Source organism: Uloborus diversus, chromosome 1 (genome assembly GCF_026930045.1).
Source record: "Uloborus diversus isolate 005 chromosome 1, Udiv.v.3.1, whole genome shotgun sequence".
Lineage (NCBI taxonomy): Eukaryota > Metazoa > Arthropoda > Arachnida > Araneae > Uloboridae > Uloborus > Uloborus diversus.
In genome coordinates, this window is record NC_072731.1 from 234,909,674 (window position 1) to 234,932,055 (window position 22,382).

A 22,382-nucleotide genomic window follows, 5' to 3' on the forward strand; every position below is an offset into this window, starting at 1 on the left:
AAAAATGCACCACGTGACATAAATTTCGGAGCGTTTCAATTTTTCCTTTCCTTGCATACTAAATACTAACTGAAATAAAAATGTCAAGTTTGTATGATTAAAATATGTTACTTAGAATTTTGAAAATATTTTTACTATCATCTGTCAGTGATAAAATTTACGGACTTAATAATTTGTAAACCATTGGTACAAATGGAGCCAGATTTGCAAACGTAGCTGTTTATCACATGTCCTTTTAGTCACTATAAAATCAAGCTTTTAGCTTTACCCACAACGGAGTTACAGGAGAGGTTAAAAACAACGTGAGTTACTTCAAGAAAAGTAGAGTACGGCTGTGCTTCTATTTGACTAAAATTGGGTAACTTTTGCTCGACTTGGTGGAGCCACTGCCGTACTCCTAGGTTATAAATTGAAACTTATCAAGTTTCATTGCTTTAAATTTCTTGTCCATCCACTACCATTAACAAGCGCGTAATTTTGAAAAAAAAAAGACTTTAAAAGAGAGGTCAAATTATAACGATTAAAAACTCCTGTAAGTACTCTATTTTTTCAGAATTTTCCCTTTTAAAGATTAACTGAACTTTTGGGGAGTATATGCTAGTAAGAAAATCATGTCTAAAAAATGTCCCTCCGTCACCATTGTGTAAATTTGAATTTAATAAAAAGTTTCTAGCTTTTGCTTTTTTATAAACTTGTTACAAAGTGCTTAAAAGTCTATAAATCAAATATCGAAAAAATATGCATTTCTTTGTAGATTCCATGGCAGCCTTCCAGGAATTATAAAAGTGATACGTTAGCTCAAAAGTAATTTCACGAGATACAGCCATTGAATCACTTTAAAAGGATTCTTCATGAACTTTCCAAAGGATTCTTCCTGATATTAGATTAGACGGAAATGATACTGCCGACTATGTTTCTAAGGCTATGGCTGCTCCCATTATGGATTTTGATTTTGATATTTATGAGTCTCGACAGTAGATACTTTAAAGAATCAAAGCACTCAAGGAGTGTAATCTCACCAAATGTATCTATTTATTTATTTATGTAAAGCCCCAACAATCATCACTGTATCAACATTGGTAAGGGTTTAACCGTATGTGGTGATTGAGGGGAGCAGCCATATGTACCTATATGGCTGAGGAGAAAAAACCCTGATGGGTTCCCCATTGAGTTGCCATGAAATTTCATACCTATCAAATATTCGTGCCTGGCACCGTGGGACACTTTGCTGGGTAAGTTTGGCCAACTTGAAAGACATGTAACGAACAGCAAGCATCACCTAAACAGCGTCCTCTTTGTATTTATCAGTAATCTCGTTTGAATTTCAAGTGTTTCAAATGTTATAGGTTCTATTCCTTTAAATAGTCTTTTAGAATTTAACTTAAAAAAAATGTCTATTGTTTTAGAAAATCTTGTTGTTTTGCTGTTCTATGTTCCTGAATTTATGTATATTCTGTTAACTATTTAAAATTAAAAAAAAAAATCTCGACCTTAATTTCGAATTTCAAAGCTGAAAGCTACTATTATCTCATGCATTTGCGGAATTATAAATAAAGAAATCATCTGCTTGCAATGAAATTTTAAGATACCAATATGAAAAAAATGGTACTTGATATCAAACGTATTACGTGGTATTCAAAACTAACCTTGCCATACTAAAGCAGGGAAACGGGCTTTGTAAAATGTATTCATCAAAACAGAACCTTCAAAAAATATTTTTTGCCAATTTTTTGCCACCACGCAAAAAGGGCCAGTTCTTTTTTTTTTTCACGGACTTATAATTATTTTTTACAAGCAATTACATTATAAAATTTTTAAATAGATTTAAAAACTTTAGTGCTGTATCTTAGTTGTTTTCTTAAATTCGTTCCTTGAACTTATTCCAAATCACTTCCACACTGAGTTTATTTTTATGAGATCCAAAACAGCTCATTCTAAATGTCAAGAAAGAATATTCATTTGCATCAGAGCTCCCAAAAATCATTTTTCATTCAGCTCTCATTTGGAAAACACATTAATCATATCACACAGCACATATATGAACTTAAATAACCTCTACATTTACACTTTCATTTCTTGGCAAATGAGATATGTCTATTAATATAATTTTATGATTGATGCTACATTCTTGCTAACACTACTACCGTATTCATAAATAAGTTAGAGCAATTACCAAACATGACTGCATATGCATTTTTTGTGAATAAAAAAAATCCACCTGGCATATAAATTATGATAGCAAGTAAAAAATGTATGATAAAAAATGTATGAAACGTATTTTATGAAGAGTCTATGAAGAAGTTTTGTATAAAAAAATCAATGTTTTATTTGATTGAGGCAAAAAGCATGTTACTGATTGTGTTTCTACTCATGGAGTATGCAAAATGCTATTTTTTCTGTTTCACAAAGGTAATTAATTTCTGAGATAGCACAAGTAAAATAAGCGGGAAAAAAGCGAATAAAAAAATTTGACATCTGTTTCTAGAAGTGAAAATGTAAACTATCTCACTCAAAAAACAAAAAAAATCTGCATTTTAAACATGTCTACCCGTTACACTGTTTATTCATTTAAAAGCAAATGAATGTGAAGGCACCGAAGCCTTATGCTCACAATTTTTTTTACTAATTTTATTGTTATCATTATTGTTGTTATTATTACTGTTGTTATTTTTGCTATTGTTATTATCACTTTTTATTAATATTAGTTTTATTACTACTATTCGTATAATTTTTTTTTAATTTTTTTAATATTATGATATTATTTATTATTTAACTAGCTGCGTCCCCCAGCTTTGCACGGTTTACCTCGAAAATAAAAGTTATGTCAAGTGGCGCGTGCTCAAAAATCAAGCCTGAATAGCAAAAAAAAATCTGCAGATTCCCGACGAATTGCGGGAAAATAACCAAAAATGGGAAAAAAAAATAAATTCTCCGATTACAAGAAAAGCCACAAAATAAAGCCAGAATTTTATTTGTTCATGTTTGAGAGAAAAAAAAAAAGGCAACAGATCTTTCTTCCCAAGGATTTTCTTCACGCTACAATTTTTTCTAAAAGCATCAATCAACGATGACTGTGGTCAACAATGAATTTCTAATTGAAGGCTTACATTTTTTTCATTTTAGCAATTTACATTTCTTTACATTTCAGCATGAAATTAGTTAAAAACAGTTATAATTCACGTTATGATTACCTTGGAATATTTTAGCAAATTTTATCTAAGGCAGAAAAATCAGAGGTTTCCACGAATATTTTATTTTAATTCTTGAGATTTTTTTTTACCCCTATATATAACAGAAAAACGCACTTTTCGGATCCTAAAATTAAAATTCGAACGGTTCAGTTCCTTTTTGGCGTTCAACCCCCCCCCCCCCCCACGTTCGTTCTCGGGTGCCGAAGCACCACTTTGCCAAATTTGGTCGAGATTTGACGTAAACTTGATTTGTGTAAGGAACTTACACATATATTCTCTGTTTTATTTATATAGATTATTTTATTTATTTATTTATCAAATGTTCCTTCTATTGTCATAAAAAAGTTGTATGAATGCATCAAATTCATTTTAGTTGTAAATGAAAGAAGGAAAAAAAAGCGTAAATAAATACAGCGTCAAACATAACCCGAACTTGATGAAGCAAATGTAATGCCAGTCATTAGCAACCTTTTGGTGCCAAATTTGGCAAGATACCGCCAAGTCGCTGATAGTACACCCATTAAAGAACTGTTTAAAACCACTGCGATGTGCTTTAATGCCTTTTTAAGCTCTCAAAATTATGTATGCTCTGCTGGTTGATGCCTGAACACTCTTGCATCAATAATACACTGAAATCACCAATGGAGTGAAAATGTAAAAATAAGTGAAACTAAATTATTTTACGGAATCCCCATGTAGTCGTCAATTCATCTCTGTAACTTCGGCCAATGAATAATCCACGAACCGCGGATAAGCGACTAAATAATTGAAGCTGTGGACAAAATTAAAAGGTACTAGACTGGCGGAAGTGCGATAATTAAATGTTACTTGATAAAATATCAAGTTTCCATGGCGACGGATGCTTTACAACCTAAACTTTTCGTGTAAAAGGATAAAATCCAAGCAACTAGCACATTACTCAGTTCAGCTGCTCTTGCCTCGCTGCCTGAGATAAGGACTGCTGGGGCTTAGGGAATATTACTAGCGAAGTATATATAGCAGAAATGGATGCGGTTTATGTTCTGTGTAATGGTATAGCTTCTAGTCAAAACGTTTTTATACCGTTAATTTTAGTTGCATTACTTATCCCTTGGAGAGCTGTCGTGTAAAAGCTTTTCTAAGAGTATTATCTGCTAAACATTTAAAAAATGTCTTACGTCGTTCTCTATTTTCCTCTCCGTGCTCATTTTTAGTAGAAGAAATGTTCATTTTCTAATTTGTGATGTTGAGTAGCAATTTTCTACTTTGCGTTTATATAATAGACATTAAAGAAAGTCAGTACCCCCTATAACGTCAACGTTAATTTGTACAGGTTCATGTACCTTTTTCTGAAAATCTATTACAGATATACTTATGAAATTTTTTCTGTACCTTAAGTGGATTCTTTTCTCTGCACTGAAGTAAAATTTTACAGAAATAAACCTTAGTTTTACAAAAAAAATCTGATGTGTAAGTCATTGTATTTTTTTCAAAAAATGCCATTTTGCTACACGAAATCAGCTCTATAAAAATATTTTTGGAATATGAGAAAAATTTTACTTCAGTATATGCAATTAGATGTATGGAATTGGTGGTAAAATTTTCAAAGCCTAACACAATTTAGTTTCTGAGAAAAAGGAACATTTAGTATCAAAAATACCATTTCAAAGTATTGCAATTTAAAGGAGATAATCATACCTCATCAAAACAGGCTTACATTTTTTTGAAGCTTATTTTAACATACTTCTAATATGAGCACGGTCAAGAAGTTTGTATCATTAAAAAGGTATTCAAATGGAGTTTTAAAATATATCAAAATCAAAAATCGAATTTTTGAAAGGATTTAAGGTACTGATTCCGTTTAAGTTATGTAAAAGAACTCCGAAACGTTACAGGTAACATTATGGGAATTTAACTGGTTTCCTCCAGTTTTCTATGATTACTAAGTATTTCTATGAAAAAGTTTCCTGAACTGTTACAAGTTTAATGAAAGCAGAATTCTCACTCTTGTGAAAAATGTCTTCAGCTACCAAAGCAAAAATATTTTCAACCATCTCACTAGGGGTCTCGCTTTCAGCTCACTTCCCACCCTTCCAGACTGACTGAGCCCCAAACGAGAGCAAACCACAGTCTCTGGTTATTACGGATTTACAAGAATTGTAGGCAAATAAAATTTTCGTCATTTGCTTACTTTCGGCCGTAGATTCTTTAGGAGCTATCTCGGTAAATCAAGAAGGTGCCAAGCAATTACGATAAGCGTATCCAAGTTTCTCTAAAGCTTCCTATTTTTTTCTAGAAACATAACTAACATTTATTTAGAAGATTTCTAATTTTTTCAGAAAAATTCCAGGTAAATTTCAGAAAGGTTACTGACTTTTAGCGCTAACTCGCTAACTCTTCTCCTGTTTTTTTTTCTTTTGTCAGATAGGGTAGACCGACCAGTGAATGAACAGTTAAGCACAATTTCATTTTTTAAAAATTCTAGTAATTTTAAATTCTAAACTATACAGAACGTGATAGTTAAAACATTTCAATTGCTCTATGTAAATATCTCTAAAAAATCGTGGGAACTTAAATGATACCGCTTCCGACTTTTTTAGGTGTTTAAAAAAAATGGCACAACGACCCAGTGAATGAACAACTCGAACCAGTAAATGAACACAAATTCGTCCAGTGAATGAACATGATAAATTTTGATTCAAGAAGAAACTAAGTTTCTTTGAGATCTATCTATCTATTTATATAACTATCTATATCTATTTATATAAGTATCTATGTCTATCTATCTATCTATATCTATCTTTTTATATCTCTATCCATCCATCAATATACCTTTCTATCTATTTTTCTATCTACACATCTATCGGTCTATCTCTATGTCTTTTTACCTATTTATCAATGTAGTTATCAATCTATATATGTACTTATCTACATATCTATCTACCTATCTATCTATCTCCTTATCAATATATCTATCTACCTATATATCTATCTCCTTATCAATATATCTACCTATCTATATCTATCCACCTATATATATCTATCGGTCTATCTACCTGTCTATATATCTACTATCTACCTCTATATCAGTCTCTCTACCTAGCTATATATCTCTATATTTATCTACCTATAGATCTATTTACCTCTTTTTTTATATATCTGTCTCTATATCTTCCTCTATCTATTTATCTATATATCTATATACAAACATACATACATATCTATTCTCTCTCTTTGTATATATATATTTCTATTTCTCTATATCTCTATTTACCTGTCTATCTATCAAGAGAGATAAAGATATAGAAAGATAGATGTAGGTAGGTAGGTTAATATACAGATAGAGATATAGGTAGATAAAAGGTAAAACTGAGTAAAAAGTGCATTAGTAAAGTCAGACAAAACAACGTAAGTAGAAGCACAAATTTGTAAATTACAGCAGACACGTGTTTCGGCGTTACAGGGAACGCCTTTTTCAATGCAAAAAATAATGAGCTTATGGATAAAATTACAAATTTGTGCTTCTACTTACGTTGTTTTGTCTGACTTTACTATTCAGCACAAAGGTATTTATTTATCTTAAAAAGTGCATTGTTTGCAAATACAAAAATAAAGAAATTATAAAATACGTAATGAAATACATAAATAAATAAGCATATAAAACTATCTGCGTTACAAAAAAGTACGAAAATGAAAATATCTCAAAGAAACTTCAAATTTCTTTTTCATCAAAAGAAATTTTGCCATTGTTCATTCACAGGGTTTTCGCAATTTTTCGTACCCAGTCAGTGAACACCCCTCTACCTGAAAATCTACGCATACTGCATTGACTGAAACATTTTAAATCCATAGCCTAAATATGTATACTTAATTTTTCTTTCGTAGAGTTAAAAAATAAAATTTATCGATAAAAATAATATGTGTCAAAATAATTGCTAGCACGAAACCAGCCTTATTATTTTGAAAGAGAGAAAGAACGATTCACGGCAGTAAAATTTCAAATTTTTTCCAGGAAAAAAATACGTATCCAAAGCAACCAATCAGGCGTCAGATAGCTTAGAATATCAATAAAGAACGCTTTTGTAGTGAATTTATTCAGAAACAAAATTTAGGAAGCTTATTTAAAAAAAAAAAAAATGACACGCTGTTCGTTCACTGGGTGGTATTCACTCACTGGTCGGTCTACCCTATGTTAGACAGGCAGACATTTTGCACATTAGCTGCCCATTACTTGACCTTTATTTTGCACATTAGCTGGCCGTTTGATTTTTCTGACAATATTATCGAGCTTCCAAATTTTCAGATTTTAAGTACTCATTAATGTACAAAGCCTTGTATTGAGAAAACATTGAAAAATAGTCAGATCATACTTGTAAGCATAATTTTGTTTTCTAATAAAGAAATGCATGAATATTTTCCTGTGTGCAATATAAAAAGGGCGGGATGCATTTTAAAATTTATACATAATAGAACATTTTGAATTAATTGATTGTTCGAGTGATTCGAAGAATTACTTAAATTATTATTATTATTTTTCTTTTTATGAAAAAAAAGATGCACACAACAGAAAAAATCCAATTACAGTGTCAAATAATTCACAAAAAAATTAAATCAGATTATGCATTTAAATATGACAATCGCGACGATAAATGTTAAAAAGTTTGCGAATTTCAAAAAGACAAAACTATCAACATAGTTAAACTAAGAGTACTGTTTGGGAAATCAATTGGATAAAATTATCAATATTGGAGCAGTCATTGCGATTATTAAGAACTCATAGAAAAAAAAAATACTACGAGATATCAGACTGGGAACATTGCAGATCTTTCATAAATTAGAGTAAGAATAAGTCAAAAATCGTGGTTATCAATTCCATTATGCAAGTAATAAATAATGTTAGATTGAATTTGTGCGAAAATTGTAGCTTTATTATTCTACTAGGGATTGCAAGTAAGAATGTAGACTTCATAGTTGGAGCGCACAAGACAAAAACAAAACGTCTTAAGCGCTCGTTCGTTAGAAAAATTCATATTGGTAAGTTTAAGAAAACCAAGGACCTTATATTCGTTTGAAACAGTTGTTTTAATATGTTGCGTAAAATCGGGCTTATAACTGAAAGTGGCTCTCAAATCCGTTACAAAGTTCAAACACGAAAAACACTGCTTGTCAGTTTCATAAGAATGAATGAATGGCTCCGATTTACGACTGTACTTCAAAACACTGCATTACAAACGTTTATATGAAGCTTATTTTACATTCACCACCAGTGCATATTATCCTCAATTAAAAAGTAACGTTGTAGATAGTAAGAATGTTTAAAAAGCTTTAAATCATCGGCGTACAATAGGTAGTTATAATAGCGAAAAGTTATATAATAACTGTTAATGAATAAAATAAAAAACAAGGGCCCTCTAAATTAATGCCTTTCGGTTCGCCAGAAAGATTAGTAAACTAACCCAAAATAGCAGCATTGAAATGAACATATAATATACGACATCTAAAGTATGAAAAAAAAGAAAAAAAATAGTAAGATTAATGTGAAAATGAATGTTTGTACAAATTTCTCAAAAGAATACCGAAGTCAACCGCATTAAAACGCTTTTGAAAATACAGAGCAAATAAAATCAAGTTGTCCACCGCTTTCAATTATTTAAATTTAAAATTATACTTTTAAAATTATTTTCAAATGATAGTATTATTTTATTTTAATGAGAGCTAGAACGCACAAATTTACTACAAATTTATTACAATAGGAACTAACATAAATTACAGAAATAAAAAAATAAAATCGCTAATTATATTTTCTAATAATGAGTACAACTTTGAAGCTGTATTCATGAAATAAATGTGTTGTTCCATGTTGTTTGGTGCTGTGCTCTTTTATTTCTCTTTTGATTTTATAGAATGATTAATCTCAATCTACTAAAGATTTCATTGGTCAGTATAGTTTTTCTGAATCATTTTTGCATATTTTAATTCTATGTTTTCGAACATTTTTTGTTCTTTATTTTATAGAAGTGTATAGTGTAAACATAGTTTTATTTTTACTTACGATTTAGTGTTTCGTTATTATGAGGTGCATATTGAAGAATACGCAAAAATAAAACTATATTTTACAAGAAAGGTACAAAAAGCAATCTTCTTCATAAGAGGAGGAATTTTTTTTTCACAACTGAGAAATAATAAAAATAAAGTAAAATATTTTTGAAAAAAAAATCAGAATTTGTGGTACAAGACAATCATTGTCAACAACAGTGTTGTCAACTAATGAAGAAGACGTCTTCGATGATCTTGTACATGAATATTAATTTTAAAGCATTTATTCACCATAAGGCACGACATATGTAAAACAGTAAATGATGCAAACATTTAAATAATAAGTTTCATACACTTGTTGCTTTAAAAATGTTTTTACAAAGTATCAAAATTATCAAAAAAGTACGATGGAATATATGTAGCTAGGCTATGTAAAGCACAAGAAATATTGTGTATCCTCGATTTGGAGCTGCAAGCAATTTCCCTTCAATGCACAGAAATGAACTACGAGACAAAATTGCAAAACCGATATCGAGAAACTTAATCTAAATAACTGAAAATATCGATTGGAAAAACTAATGATGAGAACTTATGGGAAACCTTTGAGAAAACTAAAAAATGAACTTTGGAGCTCCTTTTCGCTATTTTACTATGATCGTCTTTATTTGAAGTGTAATGTATGTAAGTGTAGGGGAGGCTTGGTACAGTTTTATACATGTTACATTTTGATTTTTCGAATTTATGTTTCTAATGTTATGCACTAAAATCATTTCACGTAATATTATTTGTATATTTCTGTCAATTGATGACTACAACCATATTGTTTTTTACTTCCTTCTACAAAAAAGGAAGTATTGTATTCGCGAAAAAATTTACACACAAAACTCGGCCTTATAATTTCCATTTTGCTTACCCCCGAATTAATAATGAGTTCTTTTTTTTCAACCCGACGTCAAGTGGATAAGTGCATTAGATCGTATAGACACCCGAAATATCCATTTTGGCATTCCCCGAGTTAATTACAAAGACTTTTCTCCTGACGTTCGTATGTACGTATCTATGCATGTGCGTATGTGCGTATGAGCGGATGTGCGTATGTGCCTATGTATATCGCATAACTGAAGAACGATATGTGCTAAAAAGTTGAAATTTGGTACGTAGACTCTTAGTGGGGTCTAGTTGTGCACCTCCCTTTTTGGTTGCATTCGGATGTTCCAATGGGACGTCTTTTACACCAATTTGGGGGGAATCAATGTTAATTCCAATGCAAACTCAAGTGGTGTTATAATTAATGCAAACACTTGGCAATGTATCGCCAAGCTTTTAGTCGCCAACTTAACGACAAATTTGGCGATTTTTTTTTAAATCTAGTTTTAATTTAGCCATTGTTGGTGATATTCAGAGAGTTAATTATTGAATCACATTAAAATTGCTAACAATTCGGGAAATAACTTTTGATTGGTGAAAAAGGAAGTCATGTTATGCACACAACAGCTCGTTTATGTATAAAAAGTTTTTCATTGTAAAACTATAGGTACTTAACATGGATTAAATTGATGCGTTGATACCCAAATGAAAAGTTAATACACTGATGAATTAATTCAATGAAATGAACTTTCTAAGTTGTTTTCGACGAAGACTAATAAAATGTTTAAAACTTTTATCAGAGTCTAATGATAAAATTAAATCTGTTTGGCGACTAACAGAAGCCTAATTATGGCTATCTTCTCCACAATGCTTATACGTATATGTACCAGCTAAACCAACTGTCAGCACTTTATTTTAAATCTCCAACACGAATTTGTAGGCAAATTCAATTTTTTTTAAAGAATAAATTGCAATAGATTGTTGAGTAAGTGAATAATTTACAGAAGGGTTCTTGAGAGGCCTCACTTTTCAACGTTATTTTAGTTATCAAAGTACGTTTAGTTTACACAGTTGCATTGAAGTGCTAGGAGTCATAAAAATAGGTAGAATATTGTCCATATCCTAAAACAGCTGATTTTTGCACCTTGTTCTTGCGGATATTTTGCACCGTTTCGAGGATTTGGAGATGATTTGCTGCAAAACATCTGACATGATGTTGAAAGTAAAATATGGTACGTTCAATTTCAAACCGTCCGTACATCTCTTTCCATAATATCTTAATTTAATATCTGCTGGCTTTGGCATATTTAGTATAAGCTAAATATGGCCAAAAGCATAAAAGGCTCAATGCATGTTTAAAAAATCTATTAAAAAATCAAAAATCAAAAATGAATAAAATGTGTCTCCAACTTTTAATATTCTTCCGTAATAACTTTGAAGGGAATAGTCCGATTTAACCAAACTTTTTTGTTCAGAAAATCTCGGCAAGGAAACTGAACAATATTTTATTAAATTTTTAACAATTCAAAAAAAATTTAACAACATCACCCACACGGAAGTTTAAGGTAAATATGAATCCCAAATGAAAAGGAGAAATTGCTTTAAACAAAATTTGTTGTACGTGAAATACACCGCCAGCTCAGTCATTTCCAGCCGAGGACTGCAGTTTCGTGCTTATTTGCACTGTATTTCTTTAAAATAAAAATTAATTTTCTTCTGTTGTGTTCATTTAAAATGAAAAGGTTATTGTTGGATTTCTTGGGGACGAATACGTATGGAAAATTATGTTTACAACAACTAAACAATTTTTGGTCAGTTTTAAACAGGTCAATAAAACTGAACAATAGCTCCTACGGCGAAATTTAAGGCAAAGATTTATCCGACCTTAAAGGCAGTGTGGATTTAAACACTTTGTTGAAAAAGCTTTTGATGAAGAACATGTATAGAAGTTATCCTTTTGATTTGAGTAATGCGTCGTTCCATTTAGGAACAGTTCAAGAAACCTTAACATTGGCTCCTGAGAGATAACCGAAAGCAAATATATATTCCATACATAAAGGAGGTATTGTTTCAAACAAACTTTGTTGGAAAATTGTAATTTGACGCATCGTTTCGAAAAAATATTGCAAAATAAAGTGAAGTTTGCTTAGTTTTTGTTTCTGATAAGGTGCATTTCGTGACGAAAAAAAAAATAATAATTATTTTCCTTCTTTTTTTTTTGGTCAGTGTCGCCGAGCCCCCTCAGGCTCGTGCCCCTAGGTTCCGACTAAGCTGATGTGGCCTCTCGTCGGGCTTGAACGGTATCAACCTGATCTATGCGTGCTGTAATAACGCCATTACAGCAACTTGAAAACGGCAGAGAGAGAAAAAAAATCCCTGCGGTTATAACTAATTTGTATAAGTTAAAAAATTCACAAAAATGTAGTTTTTGCATTTGAAAAAAATCCAATAACTATTAAACTGAAAAAGAAAGGTTCTTCCGCATATAACTCAAATTCGTATAATTGAATTATTTCCTAACAAGACGCTTACTTCTTGGAGCACAATTATTCTATAAAAAAAAGTCATCGTATCAACTCAACCCTGTGTAAACTGTATTCGGTCTCTATTACTGATGACAAGCTAAGTAAATACAGTATGGAATTCTCGGAACCATGACCTTTCTGGTTTTCGGAATTTTCTGGATGTTGGATTCTTACTCACAATAAAGAGTAAAAACTCGCCTGTTGTGCGGTATTCGTCACGTTTTTTCTGATTTCGCTAATGTTTGCGCTAAATTTCTTTTATTTTTGATCAATCTGAATGAAAATGTACTTCATTATGCTAAAACAAAAATCGCAGATAATTTGCAGCGGCATTTATTCTGCGGGTGTTGTTTTTTTATTATTACTTATGGGAAGAAAAAAAAACAGTTGTCATTAATGGAAAGTGGATGATAAAAAATTGCTGTACAATTACAGCAAAACGCTTATATACGCATATCACGTGGCAACGAAAAAACGTTAAAAAAAAAAAAAAAGCTGATCCGACAGCACTGTGTTTTCAAAAAGTAATTGCTGAACGTTAAGAATTTTAAACTTTTAAAATTAAAAATGCGTAGGATTTTTTTTAAATAAAAAATAAAAAAAATATTTTTATAAATTTTTTAAAACATTTTTTAAGGGAAAATGTTTTGGATTTCGGGTCTGTCGAATTTCGAGATTCCGGAACTGGGGTATCATACTGTACAACTTTACTCCTATAAATTCACAAAATGTCTTTGTTACTAGCAGTTGCAATATTTGTAGTTGTGGTAACGTTTCTCCACCTTTTAGCATGCGTGATTAAGTCTACAATATACGGTTACACTACAGCCTTAATATACGTATAAAAATTTTTAAAAAACTGCCCTAAAACAATGGAAACTTTGTGTAACATACCAACAGCTCGGTTATGGCATCCTAAGACTGCGTTTTCATGATTATTATGGACTCATATGTCTAAAATGACAATAAACGACTTGATAGAATCAGATGTCATACCATTAGAGCTGAGAGTTCCAGCAAGCTGGTAGCTAAAATAAATTTACTACACCAGCGAGAATCCGGAGCAATGTTGTGGTTCAACTCGTGAATTAGAAGGTTAAATTTGGGAATTAAGTAGTAAGCTAGGGAACCTCCAAAGCTCCGTACTAGAAACTTCGTCTTCTAAGCCGGAGGTAGTGGGTTCGATTTCCGCCGGTGCCGTGGGTGTTATTTCCTTCTCTTGTGATGTAAATATTTCCTGTGTGTATCCGGAGGCAAGGTGCTTGGATTGCAGTCCTCTATGTATGTGATGCTCTTTAGCTTCTGAATAGTTAAATAATAAAAAAAAAGTAGTAGGTTACAGCCTTTAAGCCAGGGCTTAGGCAGAACTACATGTATTATACTTACAGTCCGGTTATGACTTCCAGATACTGCAGTTTTGAACACATCTGTCTGTAACATGGTTAATAACTAATGATCTGACATAGTTAATAACCGAACTGGAGGCAGATTCCATATCATCGGCAAGAAAATGTCAGCTAAAAGAACTTCGCTGTCGGTATATGGAATGTAGCATGGTAACTTACTGCTTATTATGGATTTTTGTTTTGTTTTTTTAATGAATAATTTGTGCAACCAGCATATCTCTTTATATTAAAAAAAAGTAAGTTTCAAATAAATTGTTAAGGAAGTCTGTGGCAGGAGCCTATGTCCAAGAGATCCCATAACACCTACAACCTTGAAATTTTGTACAAAATTGCTTCGAGTCCCTGTGGTTTGCACCTGGGGTTTTGTGTAATTTATTTTTTAAGCTCAATTTTCGCTTATATTGCTTAATATTGGGATGAAAATTACTTGCACTTATTAATATTTTATATCGTTAAAATGGGTGGAATTTTCCGCGTTCTACGCAATTTGTTTTAATGTTCTAACCTAATTGCGGCGGGAGTTATTTGCGTCTTTAGCTCGACATTTTTTAGACTTAGCTGAAAATTATTCACTACTTCATTCATTATCACTATCAGTAACAAGAGAAATAATCGAGCCACAGTTTTCTTTTTGACACCACTGGAAAGAGCGGGTTTTTTTACTCCAGATCCAACTCAACCTCTGGTAGAAAACTAAGCTTCTATCTCCAAAGGAAAAAAAATAAAAACCGTTTTAATCAAGTTCGAAAAATCTTATCTGTATTCAAATTATTGATGCTTTATTTGGTTGCTATATTAACGTCTTTTAGATTCGTTCGTTTCTTTTTTTCTTATTTACAAAATTTAATGGTTTCAATTTTAACGGAAAATCTTAGGCACAACTCAATTCAAGATACAAGCTAAAGAGCAAAATATATTACTAGAGATCACGAACATGAAGAGACTTTTCAAACGTACAAACCTGCAGTTATTCAATGTTCAGGAACCCCTTAGCACCTGCAGCTCTGCAGGTTAGTTTATAACCCGGGAAAAGGGTGCTTTTTGTTCCAAATTGAACTCATAGTGGGTTTTTTTATCTGTTTCTTTCTAATTGAAAATTTAAATATTTGCGAATCAAATAAGATTGCGAAGCTATCTTCGAGGGTTGGTGAGAGGCAGCGAGCAGGGGGCGGAGTCCCCTTCTCGCTGATTCCGTATTGAAAAAAAAAGAAAAAAATCCGTATTAAAAATGAATGTTGTATTTCAATATGAGTTGGGACTCGCTGATGCCTGTCCCCATTTAGAAACATCGTCTCCCTTATATGAGAGCAACCGACAAGTTGAAAATCGCTGAGCTATGTTCTAACGACTCAATGAGGTTCTGTGTGCAAAAAAGAAACCATAGGGTGTATAGAAGGTGATTAATGAAGAAAAGAAGAGAGAATTCCTTGCTCTTTAACGTAGATTCTTGTTTCAAGTGGAAAACCACCGTAAATAAAACACAAATAATTTCAAGGGCGATTCTCGAAAAAATGTCCCGTGCGTAACGCTAAATTTTTTATTTTTTCCAGCTAACCAAAGCCTTCAAAAAATAGTGTTGTTAAGGAATAATACATGCTTTAATGTATTATCAAAGCATAACAGTTAATCACATATTTAATTAATAGTTACTTGAATAAAATAAAAAAACTTTGCGTTACGCACGGGACATTTTTTCGATAATCGCCCTCAAGCATATAACGATTTCAAGACTACAATGGAGCCTATTTATCAGTGCAAAAAATCACCACGCAACCAGAAAGTCGTGTGAGAACTGAACGTCAACCACGTGGACACCAGTAATTTTACCAAATGGGTTAGCCAGTTGGAAATCACGACAAAGCATACATGATCTTTTCTGTCTGTGTAAGTTAATGATTTGCATGCGTTTTTTTTTTTTTTTTTTTTTAATGTTTTTGAAAACAGCTGGTCAAGATCTTAGCGTTACCGTTGAATATTTCCTCGGGATTCAATTTTTTTCTTACTGTCGAAGAAGACTTTCTGAACTATCTGTAGTAAGTTTAAATTATGATGTGAAGGATGTATCTATATTTTTTAAACGTTCATGGCGAAAAATTTTGAAAATGCTTCATAATATTTTAGCGTACGTAAGTGATAAACATTCCCGTAAAATATTAAACGCCTAAATTCTTTGAAAACTATTTCGATTCTTCACTTTTATAATTTATCAGACTAATTCTCATACATAATTCATGCATATGAACGCATCTGAGCTCAAAGTTTACTATAAATTTCTGGATGAAAACTGTCAATGCTTGGCGTCAAGCCAAACGTTTTAGCATTTGTATGGAAACATTGGCTTCATATAAAATTTCGGAGTTAATTTCGTCTAAATGATTCCAGAACCTCTAACAGGTCCTATGCGTCGTATTTATATTTGCTGTAAAAAATAAAAAGTTTTAAGTTTTCCGTAAAAAACAATAAATTACATTAATATATTTCTGAAAAACAATATTATGAATAATTTGACAAAAAAAAAAAAAAGAAAAAAAAACTGAACCATATAGGTAGGGTGGTTTACAGAAAAATTTCCTAAATTTTTGAGCCTTGGTTTTGTGTTAAAACATTTGACAGTAATATTAAAGTGAAAAACCAACGTAAATAAAGCACAAATTCTGAAGAAAATACAGCATATAGCTATTTCAAGGCTACAATGAAGCATCTTCATAATTGCAAAAAGCTCACCAACACAACCAAAGGTCGCGAGAGAACTTGAGTTATCTTAATAAGAAGAAACGAGCTGATGTGTGCATCACATGACTTCCTTTTACGCAAATTTGATGATAATAGTAGTACCTTGGAGTAAGCAAAGAAACACTTTAAACATTTTTTCCCCAAGTCTGTTGTGAACTGTAGCAAAAAAAAAAAAAAAAAAAAAAAAACTTTTATGCAGATTAATTTCCCAATTTTGGACATTTTAATGTGACTCAATGGTTTACCCTTTAAATATCGCCAATAGTGGGCAAAATAAAACCAAATAAAAAAAAAAAACAAAAATACGCCTAATTTGTCGCCGAGATAAATTAATAGCCGAGCTGTCTCGCCGAGATGTCGCCACCTACTTTATCGCCGAAATGTCTTGGCAATATGTCGCCAAGTGTTTTCCAAATTATAACACCACTTGAGTTTGCATTGATATTAACAATGATTTCCCCCCAAAAAGGTGTAAAAGACCCCCTTAGGAACATACGAATGGAAACCAAAAGAAGACGCACAACTAGATCCCACTAGAGGTCTTCGTACCAAATTTCAACTTTCTAGGACATATCGTTCTTAAGTTAAGCGAGATACATACGTACATACACACATACGCACATACGCACTTACGTACATACAGAAGTCACAAGTAAACTCTTGTAAATAAATCAAGTATCGTCAGAAATAATATTTCGGGTGTCTATATGTTCTTAGGCATACATCCACGTGTGGTCAGTTAGAAAAAAAAAGTTCATTCGAGGGCGAGCAAAATTGAAATTAAGGCCTATTTTTGGGTCAAAATGTTTTCGCGAATACAGTACTTCCTTTACTTCGTAAAAGGAAGTAAAAGACCTATGAGCAAAACGTTCTCATTCTATGTATAATCGAAAAGCATAGGAACTAACTGTTTCGAACTTACCGACTATAGACACAAGCAAAGCGGAATGTCTTGTTCTGGCCTTTTTAAAATCCACTCGGCAACGATATATTCCCTCATCGTCTAAAGTTATCCTATCGACTTGCAACACAGCTGGTTGTCCTACAGAAGTAAAAAATGCTCTTCCCGTCAAATCCTCACTAGATGCGTGCCTCGCTTGTCCCAACTTTCCACGTCTGGCATCCAGGCTGTAGATGGGAGTGGCAATTTCGTCCTTGTACCATAGTACCAGATACACTTCATCATCAGGCAGTGTGGAAGAAATATCGCAAGGTAAGGACATATGGCTACCTGATACTGCTTTGTATGGAATTGGGATCTCTGAAAAGAAAACAAAGCAAGTTGTAATACGTGCAGGTAAAACACCAAAAATCATTTTAAATTTCAATAACGAAATTGGAGTGGAAATAAAGAAAAACATCATTACTTCCATCGAGTATTCATAATAATATAGGGTTAGCGTAAAATAATGTCAGAGTTTAAAAAATTTATGTTTCATAAACTATTACACTTACACGGTAAAAAAATTCCGAAACGTTACTGCTGATTTCCGTGTAACGTTTTGGGATTTCACTGGTTTTTATCCACTTTCTGGAAAAATCAAGAAACATTGTCAAAATGTTTTTTTAATTGCTACGAGTTCACGAATGCAGGCTTCTCACTACTGTCAAAAATATTTTTATTTCCCAGTTTAAAGATTAACTGAGCGTATTTATAAACTTTTCGGTTTTAGTTTCCATTGCGGCCCGCCCAGACTGATGCATTTCCCAAAATGAGCTTAGTCAGTCAATGGACTGCTTAACGTTTCAAGAATTGCCGGAGAGTAAAATTCTTGATAATTTCTTGTAATTCTGTCTCAGCTTTAGCCATGTTTCCAACACTGATTTTGAAACTTTCTTGATAATTCAAGAAAGTTACAAGTTCTTAATTTATACCTACCTAAGTTTACGCTAAAGCTCCACAGACACGACTGGCTTTAAACGGGAAGATTTCTGATTTTTTTCAAGAGCCTTCCTGGATAATTTAGGAAGGTTACTGAATTTTAGCGAAAAACATTCCTGTCTCTTTCAAGATTTGTAACAGGCAAAAATTGCTTAAACCAGCTGCCCATTATTTTCCAGGAACGTTTCTTAATCGTTTTTACAGTGTACCACTATAAACTATACATTAAAATAGAAATAAACTGTCCAAGTTTTTTGAACGTACCGAAAACGCGGGCTACTTTGGTCCTAGGGTACATCTCTACCCCAAATTAAGAAAAAGATACAACGTCCTCTTTCAACCTTTAAGGTGCGATTTTTTCAACATATTTTGACAGATCCCACTAGAGAACCTCCACAAGCACTTAATTATGTATACCTAACAGCTCTATAGCTCTGCTCAAGAAGCAACACTAGTGGTTTTAAGTTCCTTGTGCTAACATATGCCTTCATAATCACTCAAACTTCTCCATGTAGAAGCAGTTCTACATTACCTAAGAGTTTTTAAGTACCTATTTATGGACACTATTTAATGCTCTATGCCGTAGTATAGTTGTACTTCTCATTTCTGATAAGGTTTAAAAAATGTCTGACAATGACAACATGTCTCTAACCCTAGAAAATACTACCTAATTTGGCACAGCATAAAAACTGGAAAGTATCCACCAGAAAGATTTTGAAAAGTAAAGAAAAGCTAACAGATAAAACACACACCCAGAAAAAAAAAAAAAAAAAAAAAAAAAAAAACATGGATTTCTCTCGGCAACGGATAAAGAGAGATATTGCAGTCTCAATTCATCACGGCTATTGTATGGATTTGTCTGGCTTTCGTTAGGGAAGATGAGGAATTAAAAGTTGCAGGAGGTTTAAGCAAAGTTTTTCCCAGTCATCAACTCTTTACAAACATTGTTAAATTGTTGGAAAGTTAACGGAATTTAATTATTGTAGAATGAAATGAGCTCAGATTTCCAAAGATAGCTGTTCATGGGAGAGAAGAAGGAGCGAATGTTGAGAGCATGGAACGCATCAAAAAGTTTTGGAAGTGAAATAAAATTTAGGATGTTTTGTTTTATGAATCGTGTTGTCTTAGGAAAATTATTCAACCTCAAAACTGATGAAAATATGACTGTTCTCCGGTGGTAATTTCTGGAACAATAACTAAGTTTGCACACATTAAAAAAAAAAAAAAAAAAAAAAATCCTTAAAACAAATGTGTGTGACTCAAACTTCTTATAAAATGTATTTTTCTTACAAATAAATATTTTCCCGTATGAGTACACGTCTTTCTTTTTTACTCCTGTGTTTACCCCAAACTCCTCACCTCGATGGGTTACTGACATTCCGAAAAAAAAAAAAGATACAAATTGGCGTGCAGGTAATGATATTTTACCCTTTATGTGTTGACCGGCCAGATCCCCTCACTTAACCCCATGTGTTTTTTTTTTTTTTTTAATTGTATGGGATTTCGTCAAAGAGAATGTTTATACACCACCATTGCCTACAATATTTCAAGAACTGAAAGATCGCATATGTGTAGCATCACTAAAAGTTGACGGTGAAACACTCTAAAATGTATGTTATAGATGTGTGTTGCGTTATGAAAGGAGCACACATCAAACATTTGTGACGGAAAAGAAACTTGGACCATAAAACTTTATTTTTATGCATCATTTATAGAGCTAAGTGTTATAGTTTATGAAATATAATTTTTTAAAACCAGGATATTTTTTATGCTAATATTCTTTATTCGGGACATTCTTTTATGCGTGTATGCTAACGTATTGTAAAAACTTTCAATCCTAGATCGTTGCAATCTGTTATATACAGTCAAATCTCGATAATTCGAAGATCATAATTCGAATATTTATTTTCTCTCAAGGTTTTAACCGGGTCCCAAACTCTTGAGACTGTTGTGGAAACTTCCCGTTACTCGAACTATCAATAACTCGAACGTTTCAGCCGGTCCCTTGGGACTTCAAGTTAACGAGAGTTGACTGTAGTATCATACGTAAGAAATTTCAACCTTTTACGACCCACCGTGTTTAAACTGTGCGATATATGTTATACATATAGATATGTATGTACATAACAAATACATTAGAATATGCGAACGTACATACGTGAAATGTTAATAATTAATTCATGTATAGTCAAATCGGACAGTTCGGTTATCCATACTTTCGTGCATAAGGTATGCCGAACAAAGGGGTTAGTAACATGTAAACTTTGGGTGAAAATTAAATAAAAAGGTATCGCGGATGCAATGGGGTTGTTTCCTTCAGTCAAAAGTACCACTTGTAGTCACTGAAATTGATAGAATGAGTAAAAAAATAACATGGGCCAAGAAAATACTTTCATTTTCCCAACAGTTTTTTTTAAATTAATTTTTTAAAAATGTCCGATTTTGAAAACAAGGCGTGGTCTTTATGACGTCACGATGCAATTTGGTGCATCTTTCTACCACTTTTCCACGTTATTATAATCAAGAAGTGAATTAAATATTGCGCTCTACGCCTGCTATCAACCTTATCGTTGCCAATACACGTGATTAAAGATGCGAGTTAAATATTTTTCTCCGTGAATGGCAACACGGAATGGCATTTCATCATTTGTGATGCCACACGACAGAAACGTAAACAATAAAAGCGCACCGATTTAAGTTTTTTTTTTTTTTTTTTTTTTTTTTAAATATTAAACTTGAACAACTTATTTAAAAAATGGTCAGATCCTATATTTTTAAGCATGCTCTTTCAGAAAAAAAAACTTTTAAAATTTTGGAAACAACCCCATTCTTTTACTCCTAAGGAGGAGCTAAAAATGAAGTATAATGCAGTTAAACACTATTATTTTTTTAGTTCAAATTCTAAAACTCCAGTTTTATTTTTAAACGACTTTCAAAAATCTAGTTCTACGGTTAATTAAAGTTAATGAAGAGATTAAAATAATTCATTCCTGTGAACTCTATAGAAAGTCAGCTTCACTTCACAATGCGGGAAGGTACAAAAAGAGCAAAACTTTCTATAACACCGAAACCGCGCGCATAAAAACTGTCTCAAAAGACATTAAGCAAATGACATTTAGTTCGCGGTTTTTAATTCTCCCAAAAAGGCAGTCAGAATTTTATCTCTTTCAAACAAAAACTCTGATTAAATAATCAACGTGCCTTAAATACATTGTTTCTCCATTGTTCCAGAGTCTGGAGACATCATTAATTTTTTATGGCATCATTAATTTTAATAGTTTTGGCTTTTGTCTTACGTTTTGCAGTTTAAAAAAAAGTAAACATATCTGCTCAAAGCAAGTTACATTGCTTTTTTACAAAAAATGTGCTTCTTTGTCGATGCTTTGGCTCTGTTTTAAACACAATTATAAAATTCGCAAAACTTTCTGGTGCTTTAAATCTTAATTCTCAGATGATTTACACATAATGGACAATGTGTTTTGAAGGTTTTTATCGTTTAGATGGTGACGAAACTTTGAGAGAATTCTAAGAATAAACTTTGTATGTATTACCTTGAGTCATTGTTGTTTTAATTAGTTTTAGTATTATTAAAAGATGACTAAATATTATTGGTGATAACAAAACACAATTTTAATACTGGGGCATTATAACTAAAGTAACCCTGTCAAACCTTCTAGCGACTGCTGTATACATCGGATTTCGACGAAACTAAGAATACAGATTACATTGGCCATTGGGAGCAGGATTATGTAATAAATAAATA

At 32.2% G+C, this 22,382-nt stretch overlaps 1 protein-coding gene across 1 annotated transcript in view; it reads right to left on the reverse strand.

Moving 5' to 3' along the window:
- Positions 1-22,180, reverse strand: part of LOC129219362 (nephrin-like) — an 80,020-nt gene extending 57,840 nt beyond the window's left edge. The window contains exons 1-2 of the mRNA XM_054853739.1: positions 22,171-22,180; positions 17,660-17,998 (exon numbers count right to left, since the gene is read on the reverse strand). Coding sequence (XP_054709714.1) covers positions 17,660-17,998; positions 22,171-22,180 — 349 coding nt within the window. The remainder of the gene's footprint in view (positions 1-17,659; positions 17,999-22,170) is intronic.
- Between the last annotated feature and the right edge of the window lie 202 nt (positions 22,181-22,382).